The sequence below is a fragment of the Bolinopsis microptera genome, chromosome 6 (assembly GCF_026151205.1).
Source record: "Bolinopsis microptera isolate Bmic1 chromosome 6, MBARI_Bmic_1.0, whole genome shotgun sequence".
NCBI lineage: Eukaryota > Metazoa > Ctenophora > Tentaculata > Lobata > Bolinopsidae > Bolinopsis > Bolinopsis microptera.
The window spans coordinates 1,647,827-1,658,244 of NC_087077.1; the positions used below are offsets into that span (position 1 = coordinate 1,647,827).

General features: G+C 36.8%; 1 protein-coding gene across 1 annotated transcript; it reads left to right on the forward strand.

Moving 5' to 3' along the window:
* Nucleotides 1–114: 114 nt before the first annotated feature.
* On the forward strand, nt 115–10,414 carry LOC134816267 (uncharacterized). Its single transcript, XM_063825025.1, has 27 exons — nt 115–172; nt 412–492; nt 716–865; nt 1,040–1,390; nt 1,595–1,885; nt 1,983–2,215; nt 2,520–2,793; nt 2,966–3,136; nt 3,348–3,521; nt 3,746–3,928; nt 4,083–4,210; nt 4,438–4,545; nt 4,691–5,024; nt 5,356–5,486; nt 5,618–5,803; nt 5,899–6,012; nt 6,160–6,253; nt 6,366–6,472; nt 6,619–6,725; nt 6,893–7,031; nt 7,168–7,394; nt 7,586–7,736; nt 7,901–8,044; nt 8,284–8,413; nt 8,680–9,466; nt 9,689–9,785; nt 9,931–10,414. Exons 4-27 carry the CDS (start codon nt 1,075–1,077, stop codon nt 10,039–10,041), a joined length of 4,737 nt encoding a protein of 1,578 aa, XP_063681095.1. The 5' UTR covers nt 115–172; nt 412–492; nt 716–865; nt 1,040–1,074; the 3' UTR covers nt 10,042–10,414.
* The last annotated feature ends 4 nt before the right edge of the window (nt 10,415–10,418 follow it).

Genomic DNA, 10,418 nt, shown 5'->3' on the forward strand with positions numbered 1-10,418 from the left:
GGCTCCTCTTATGAAGGTACATGTTAAATGTATAATGTATATAATGTATATAATGTATATAATGTATATAATGTATATAATGTATATACATGTGAAACGGAACTGGAGTGTATTGGTTCCCCAGTCCTATATTGTGTTTATACGATCAGGAACCCTGGCTCCTCTTATGAAGGTTTACTTTTGTTTCGTGATGTATCATAATTTCTTATCTATCAGTTTTTTGCATACTGAGTACGTAGAACATTATTACTGAGTCTATCATTTTGCCATTTTCACCACTATAACTGCGCAATGTTGTTGTGTTTAAACTTTAAACTGTTATCCTATATTATTATGATGATCAAAGCCGAAATAGAGGTACAAGTTTCGAGCAAGTAATCAGTGGTGGATGAATTAAGCCTATATTTGCAGGGTGGTATGATTGCCAGGGTTTTAACCGATTTCCCGGAAGTAACACAGAACAGTATGACTTGGCACAAATTAGACTTACTGGTGGGTTTCGATAATTTCTTGTTTATCCTCCTCTTTACCTCGAATTATCGATTTCATTTACCGCCCATTTTAAACAGCTTTCACTTTCGCGAACGTTTTCCTGGACATTATATCTCATATTTATAAACACTAAATAGTCTGAGGTGTCTTAATCAATTAATCTAATTAACCAAATAATCAATTAATTTAATTAACCAATTAATCAATACACAAACACTAACAGGGAGCTCCTTCTGCACTAAATGTGCTGACGATGCTTTTTACCGTGGTCACCAGCTTGCAAGTCATGGTTGTTACAATTGTGGTTGCTTGGATGGTTCACGCCAATGTGGCTGCGAGCCGTACTGCCCTAATGTCCCTGCCCAGAAAGATGGTTAGTCTATTTGTTCCAGGATTTACATATTGTTTCGGTGTGAGTAAAATATATTCAATTAAATGGCGTAAAAAAGAAGATGAATGATCAAATTATATTACAGATATCGTTCAAATTCATTCCATTTTTCTTGTACATGCCGTGCTTTTGAGAAACATTGTCTTTGATTTGCAGATATCAAGCGCCAAGAGATACCCCTGCATTGGCAAATGGTTTCCCAAAGCAGCCACAACAACATTAGAATAGAGTTGGGACGGCAGCATGGTATAGATGAAGTTTCTATCAAACCTAATCAAAATAAGTACGGATCTGACCATTATGGTACTCTGCAAGTAATAGTGATGGACGGTAGAGAAGAATATATTTGCGGTACTTCTTCACTGTCCGCGAGTGACAGAACACACTACGGTGTTACTTGTAACGGAGTGATAGGTGATGCAGTGTATGTGACGATCAACTCCACCTATGATCATGATGCTGTCCTGACTATTGGGGAGATCAAAGTCTTCGAAATTTTCCGTACAGGTAAGGTTTTAGATACTGCGTATAATTTTATTGTTAAGATCGCACCTCGATTTGCCAAGAGTTTCATACTTTTTACAAAACATAAACCAATGGGCGAGTTTAATAATCATGATGCCGGCATTTGATCCAATGTGATATTACTGAAGCTAACATAGTTATATTTCTCAATTCTGTTCCTTTGTATACCAATGTTGTTAATTTCAGTGGACTGTGAACCTGGTTCTAATGGAACTGCTTGTCCTGATACATCCCCTGATGAGAATTCTGAACCCAAATGTGCTCTTCTTGTCATGAACGGAGAGTTTTCTAAGATCACCTGCAGTAACTTCACCGAGTGTACTTACTACTGCACGGACACCTCGATGAAGTTCACTGTAACGATGTCAGAAAGAGTGGAGGTGGTCTCTGAAATGGTGTTAACATGCGATCCAGCTACTTCACGGTGGTCACACGTGACCGATAAGAATCCTCTCGGCGACTTCCCGTCTTGCAGAGGTCAGTTGGCTGGGTCTTTTATTGACTTTCCACTGAAATCAATGCCCTTTAAACGGTTGATCTCATGGACTTCGTAATAATAATACCGACTTTTCAGCGATTCAAAGTGAAATTCCTGTTATCAAATGGGTTTCAACATTCTCTGCAACTAATGAAAACGACCGTCAATCTCGCTCGGTAGACTCTGGTCAGGACTTCTCCGCCAAATGCCCTTCCAACATAGGAGAGTCAGTTTTACTGAGTCTTCCTAGTCTAGGAGGAGTTATTGGGCAGTGCTTTGGGGAATCCCAGGAATCAAAGTTCTTTCCGTGCAGCTTCATGGAAATCGGAGTAAGTATGTCAGTATGTCGGTATGTCAGTATGTCAGTATGTCAGTATGTCAGTATGTCAGTATGTCAGTATGTCAGTATGTCAGTATGTCAGTATGTCAGTATGTCAGCATGTCAGTATGTCAGTATGTCAGTATGTCGGTATGTCAGTATGTCAGTATGTCAGTATGTTATATTGCACCGTTAATGCTTGCCATTAAAACAAGATATTTGAATTTATTTGGTTGTCATAATATAAGATTTAATAAAGCTGACACACAGAAATTTAATAAATTATAAAAACAGTTAACAATGTACTCTTCTAGGATGTTACGTGCGTGGTTTTAGATGACGGCAGCTTACAAATAACAACAGTTATTGAGTTCAATATCGGTTCCGAATCAGAAGATCAAAGCGGATCTAGCAAATATCTAAATATTATCAATGAAAATCTCAGTTCATCTCTTGGGGAGAGCGACTTTATTTTGACCATCGATGGAAAAACATTCAAAAGTAACAATGATCACACTATCGAAGTGAAAGAAACCTGCCAGCTAGGCCTGGTAAAGGTACAACTGACAAATGAACGCAGTATTTGCCGTAAGTTTCTTACAATTAGATATATTGTTTTAATGTTTCACCGCATAGGAGCTGGAAAACATCCTAATTTTTTCGGACACTTGGAATTCCGATATAACAATATTGTTTTCGTAATTTCAGATTTAATTTTCTTCAAAAATAAACACAACTAACAATCGACTACAATTTCCAGTGCCTTGTGACATTGGTCAGTTCCACAACTCCAAATCTGACACGTGTGACCCGTGTCCCCTGAACGAGTTCGGTAGTGACATTGGGATGACCGAGTGTCTCTCTTGTCCCGATGGTAGAATAACGCTTCGTGTTGGATCAAGACTGGACACTGACTGTGTCTCTCCCGCAGGTTTGTTTAACTTTAATATATCCTATTCTTGATTCCTCGTTCAACCTGTCACTCCGCCATATAATCATGTGTTTATGAACACTAAGCCTAGGGTCTCTCAAATTCCTTGTTTGATAAGAGATCACCTCGTTCCCCTCTTATCAGCTCCCTTTTGCAGTTTTAAATAATTTCCAGCCATGATTCAAGAAACGTCTAAACCTCCTAATTTTAGAAGTTTGCACGGTGAATGAAGAAGTTGGAGGGCGCAGATCGATCAAACCTGAAACTAAAGTGACAGCTGGTACCCTAATCCAAACGTTCTGTAGTGAGGGGTATTCTCTACAGATGGAAGGAAGGTCGGAGCAGACCTGTGCCTCCTTAAGATATGATCCAGGACAATGTCATGGTAATTGAATCTAATTGATTATAAACGATCCAATTGAATTACAAAATTTATAGTTAAACATGATTCTATTATCAGTAGTTCATCACGAGTATGAGTTTCATAGTTTCACCTAGTCGAACAGCTATGACAACTAATCCACTCAATCACCAATAATATAATCATGATCAATAACTACCCGGTTATCAGTCACTTCAATCACTTTTGGTGAGAGTTTTATCTTTCAGAGGTGTGCGAATTCACCCTGCCGGGAACTTATCCGGTCGACTTCTCCGATTTTACTACGGGTGAAGCATACACGGATAAGTTTCTAAGATATAAAGACACAGTAACATACAGTTGCTTAGCTGAAACTGGTTTCTTGACTTGTGAGGTGCCGGGAGACCAGATTGTTTTCTCGGAGATATGTGGTTTGAAAAATTAATTGTTCAACTGTGGACTTGTTAATGTTCTTGTTAACGTCTCGAATCAAACATTGCGATTTAAAATTTCTAAATTTTGTTCATTGTTGTTTCCCTTAAATCGCAAGTCACAACAACCCTTGTTTCAATTATGCGTTTTCAGAAAAGCCAGAAAAGCCCTCCAGTCCTGAAATATGTTCCAGTATCAGTGAATATAGCACAGTGTATGGTGATTACAGCTGGCCAAAGACAGAATCGAGTGCTTTCGCGATATCATTCTGCTACTATAACGTAAAGTGTTTTAATTGTGATTTTGATTTGATGATTTTCACTGAATAATCCTTAATATTCCTACAAATAATCCTACAAATAATCCTACAAATATTAGCGATCATTGTTTGAATGCAAATTTCCATGATTGATGATCAGTCACCAAATATTGAAATATTGTGTTTACATTTTAAATCAACAATCATGTTTCGTACAATCGTAAAACTTTCTGACATTAATAATTTCAGAAAGATTCATATGCTCGTAAGTTTTGCTCAGAGACCGGCTTTTTCGAAGATACAGATTTTTCCTCCTGTCCTTCTGCAGTTTCAAATGACATTAACGACATCCTTAAGGTAATAATCATGATAATGGGGTCCTGCCATTTTTCTTTTGACAGGATTCTTAGTAATATTAGACTAAACATTTCCAAAAGAATTAACCTAATAACTAATAAGTGCGCCGCCCAACATCCCTCTCAAATTACTGTTCGTATTGCAGGAAGTTCAACTTCAAATTATGACAGAGGGCACACAGGACTCCATATCTGATAAAATCAAGGATACCACCAGTGATTCAGCAGAACAAATGAGCTCCGCAGACGTTCAGAGTACTGTACAAATAATTGACGAAATCCTTGTTGCTCCTGATTTAGAAATATCAGATGCGACCCTTGACAACCTGATAGCGACGGTGGATAACGTCCAAACGAACACAGAGGTGGATGAATTGAGAAAGGATGGTACAAGTGACAAGTTAAGAGAATCAGCCGTGAAGATTGTTAGTGAGATTGCTGATCAAGGGACAAATACTTTCAAACCTTTGAACTCTGTCGGTGAGTTTGTGATTCTGTAGCCGGTTTTACGGGTTTGTTCCTCATAGCACTAGCAGCACAATTTACAAATGTGCGCCAGTTTTAAGTTTTTTAAGGGCACTTAATGATTGTTTACACCTTTTTAAAATTACAGTCTCGTTATAAATAGATAGACTTCAATAGAAATGTTTTCAATCGCACATTTAATAACGGGAATAGCCCACGAATAGGACACGACTTGTTTTTCATACAGATAATAGCCATATTACATTTCTTGAATAGGGGAGTACTAAATATGAACTAGTGATCCATGCCACCACGTGCTTTGTAACCAAGTCCCCGTTTTTTCAAGGTTTCGCCGTTGCTTCGGTGAGTGAATATGGGGATACACCGGAAAAGAAAAACGTTTTGGTACTTGCCGGTAATACCAATGTTATACAAGGAAGCACAAACAAAGACGGTGCATATGATACATTCTTTAAGGTGAGTTCTGTTCCTGTTTCTGAATGCTTGCAGAATTTATAGTATAGAAGCTTTTTTTAAATCTTAGGGCAAGAAGTTTTCAATCTTTACCGATCCATATGATCCATATCCAATGATCCATTCCCAACCAGGCTGAATTAACAACAGAAGGAAATCATGTGGCAACTGCAGTGTACTACGAAACAGACAAATCATTTCCTTCCAATGCAATATCTCCAAGATCTTCAGCACAGGACGCATTCGAAACAATTGCTCAGAGAATATCCGAGGATCCCGAAGTTAAAGCGCAGGCTGATGAGTTTAAAGCTGAAGAGGAAGTAAGTGACATTGATAATACGCAAAATTTGATTTTGTATTGCAGGTTTTTTCTTCGTGTGCTCGTGAACTTCCTTTTAAGTAATAACTATTATAGGTTTCGTTGGTTGCGACTGTTATTTCGGATATCAACATTGTGGACTTGGATAATTCGGGCAAGAAGATACCATTGGGTCCAGACCAATCAGTCAATATTAGCTTTACAGTGAAGGTTAGTTAAGATATTAGCTTTACAGTGAAGGTTAGTTAATTCTGATATCTGGATATTATCCGGTTTGAAGAGACAAGGACAAATGACACAAGGAAGTTAGGAGTAAAAAGCTTCTGCTCCCTGATAACTAATAGCTAATCAACTCAGGATGAAACTGAGCTGAAAGTGCACAGCTTTACGAAACGGAAAACTCTAGTTAACAGTCAACTTAAATGCAAATTCTACGAAACATTAAATACAAGTGAGATTTAGGATGATCAAATTGTTGATACAATTTTTCAACTTAAAAAAAACTGGAAAGAAGTTTGTAACTTAATAGTTGATGAATTATTTAACTTAACAACTAATTTCAGCATGGAGTGATGCAGGTTGTTTTACCGTTACAAGCTACAATGAAATAAACAAACAAACCGATGTCACTTGTTTCTGTGATCATTTGACTAGTTTTGCTGTTCTCATGGTAAATCCGTTTATTAAATTCAACACAACAAATTTCAGTTCATGTGACAAACTTAGGACCATTTTCGATGACTAATAAATTGGGTTTTAAAATGTATGCAACCCGTCAGCGTTCTCGAAAATTTAATTTACATCGGTATTTTTCAGTCGTTTACGAGCGAGGAAAACTATTTAGAGGAGCTAGTGTCCCATATTCTGCTGGGAATCAGTCTCTTCTGCCTTCTTCTGACTCTTGCTGCAACCCTTCCCAACAAGTTCACACAGATAAGCTTCGAATATAGAATCTTTCTGATAAGCTTGAAATTTCAATCCTACTTAACACTCTCTTATCAAGGAAACGTATTCCGCTTTTGATTATTTAATCAATAAATATCTTGCCAGCCTCACACTCCGCCGCAACTAATAAATATTACTTTCTCAGGAAAAGTTTGAAGATGAAGTCAACGCAAGTAAATCTCATGCTTGTCTTATCTCTGATTATCTCTATTGTTTGCTTCTACCTGATGGACTTGTTCGTTGCTGCAGAGGAGAATGCTAAACCTAGCATTCCTTGTTCTGTTGTGAGTTTATGTAATTATTATTATATTATTATATCATTACATTTATTAATCTGTCGTAATCTGTAATGTTACCTCTAAATTAGTTTAGTCTTTAAACCAACAATTATAAATGTGGCTCTGAGAGTTTAAATTTCAGGTGGCGTTTCTTCTGAACTATTTCTGGCTATGTCAGCTAAGTTGGATGATAGTAGAAGCAGTTACAATGTACATAGCTCTTATAAGGGTGTTCGGAACCTACATTACACAGGCTCTGCTAAAATACAGTATATTTGGATGGGGTGTTCCCCTCATGTTTCCATTAATTGGTCTAGTGTGGGGACGTGTACAGAGTGGGGAGTATACAGAGTATGCTGATCCCAAAACGTGAGTTTACTTTTTTGTCCTTTTAACATTTAAGAGGTTATTTCTTTTTTTGTTGTAAGTACAATCTATATCTTGATCTATATTTATTTCTATATCTGTACTTTATCTAAAATGTACATAGGTCCACTTATATTATGGATATTTATATGAAAATTTAGAAAACTGAAGCACAGCTAAATTATTATTTGCAGGTGTTTTGTAAAGTACCCCTACGGACTAGTGACCTTCTATGGCCCTGTTGTGCTAGGTGTTGTAGCAAATTGGATAATGTTCACCTTCATTGCACGGGTTATTGTGAAGGCTAACAAGACCAAAGCTCAGACAATTGTCAAAATGAGAACCGTAAGTTATTTAAGCTATTTAAGCTATTTAAGTTATTTAGGCTATTTTATTTTCTAGGGTTCAAATTTTAAAGGTTTGTTGAATCCAAAATAAAGTGCGTCGAAATGAAAAAAAAGGTAAATTTTCATAATACAACAAGTTTATTTGAATCAACACCTTTTCAGAAACAACTCCAATCAGCTCTAGCAGTTTCAACTTTGCTCGGATTGAGTTGGATCATAGGATTCTTCCTTTTAATGAACAGTTTGAACTACGGTAAAATCAGTATCGTGTTCAGATGGCTGTTCATAGTATTAAATGCTCCACAAGTAAGAGAATTTCTGTACCTTTCCTCTCGTATTGAAGCTTTCAGTCCACTATTCATAGTTGTCCATACATGTTACATATGTACGTTGTAACTTGTAAATAATTTATGTTAGAATCTATGTTAAGATAAATTAAACCATAACTTTGATTATTGAATCTAGTTGAACCGGGAGAAAAATAATTTTAGGTATCTGCAGGTTGTAAAGTATCTCTTTTATTATTCACCATATTTTAATTTCAGGGTTTTTACATATTTCTCTTCTACGTTGTTTTGAAGGAGGACACTAGAAAATTCTGGCTGAAAAAATTCAACTGCACGAACAAGAAAAGTTCAGGGATATCAAACAGTGGTACTGGCTCAAACGAACAAGGTACAGTGCAAGTTAGGTCATAGGTAAATAGTTGGTATGACTCTATTTAGCGGGGTAACTCTAGCTCTATTCAGTATTCATGCACATGCCCATTTGGCCAAATGTTGAGGAATAAATGGGCATATATAATATGCCCATTTTTTGGTTTTATCCGTCTATTTAACACTGACAGCAGTCTTTTAACTCTTCGATCAAGAGCACTTTATGATATTCATATTTAGCTGCAGAGCTGAGTTTTCAAACTTGATAGCTCACAACGTTTTCAGGTCGGAAACAGAAGAAACTAAATTCGCGTGTCATTTCAAACCCAATGCTGAGTACATCGTTAAACAGCTCGACCCTGCAAAACTCTCCTATCTTATCTGCCCGTCCATTAACTAAAATTAACACTGCCAACAATCAGTTGGCAACTGAAAGTTCCTTCACCATGGACCCTATTTGTGAAGTTCAAATGCATGTGTTCTTCCCTGAGCCTCTGGAAGAGAGCGGAGATGACGAGCAAATTTATTGCATCCCCGACGAACTCAATTTGGATCATCCAACCACCCGGCAGACTACCTCATTGACTTCAGGGGACCCCATAGTAGTAAACAATACTTATCCTATTGTGGGTACAGAATATGAAGCTCCAGAAGAGAATTTGTATGCAGACATGAATGAACTGTTTGCAGAAAATATCTACGCAGATAATGAGCATTCTGCAAGTGCTGAAATTCATTTTTATGCTGATAACAAGCCAGCTGTGAGCGTGGCTAATACGGATAGTGTCCCACCGGTACCAGTGGTACCAGTACCACCGGTACCAGGGGTACCAGTACCACCGGTGGTCACAGTACAAATCGCTGAAGCGGACTCAGATTCCTCAGATTTAGAATCTGAATGGGACAGTGTCAGCTCATATTCAGACCCAGTGTATTCAGATCTTCCAGATATCATTTCAAAACGTAAGACTCACAAGAAAATGAGATCTATTAAAGCAGAAAAAGAAAACGACGTCAGTTTTATACCACGAGGATACCCAACCCAACTCACCATCGGTCACAAAAACGATCAGTAAGTTCGGTCCTCAGATATTTTACTCCGTTTATTGCCTTTGTTCATTGAGATTGATTAATATTGTTATTGGTGATTGGGAAGGAAAGAGACTTACTTGAATCTTTTAAAATCTATTCGGAATCAGTATTCATTATCACATAAAATTTGTCTGAACATAAATTTGCCCGTATTAGTTGTTGGACACAGTTTAAGTTGAACACTCAGTAATTATTTCTGCAGTTTTGAAGGAGAAGACGAATTGAATTCAGAGTGTTCGAGTAGTAGCAGCGCCAGAAATAGCATCGTCATCATAAACAAACATGGAAACTTTTGTGAGGTATAAGACATCAATTATTTGTCATTGTGTTCAGCGAAATGTAAACCTATTGGAGTACTTATGCTTCATAATTTTATTGTTTTACTAAACTAAGTTTGTTTTAAATATTCACTTTGACACACTGATTGCTGATATTTTGTTGTAGCGTACTATTCACGAAAAGAAAGACGACACGATAGAAATAAAGTTGAACGAGCGATTAAACATGGTAGAACTTGAGGGAGAATCATATTCACTTTCAGGAACTGATTGCTAGGCTGACTGGAAGTAAAGAAGGATATGGACAGAGATATTTCATATTTAGTTAATCTAGGTGTTTAATGTCAGCTTTAGCCTAATCTAATGCATTATTTTATATGCAGCTGCATGATCCAGTTAATTAGGGTTGCATACTACGAATTTTAATCAGTTAACTTTTATTTCAACAATTTGATAAACCTGTTATCTTTAGTTTTACTTTTAACAGTTGAGGTGACAATGTGATCACTGATCAATGATTCATTTTTATTTTTAGATATTCTAAATAAATTTAAATGATTGGATTTTTATTTTTAGTATTATAGAGGAAAAAAGGCATGATTTTTTATTTGGTTTTTTAATTTTTCCTTTCCGTCTCTCACTCTGAAAGAAAAC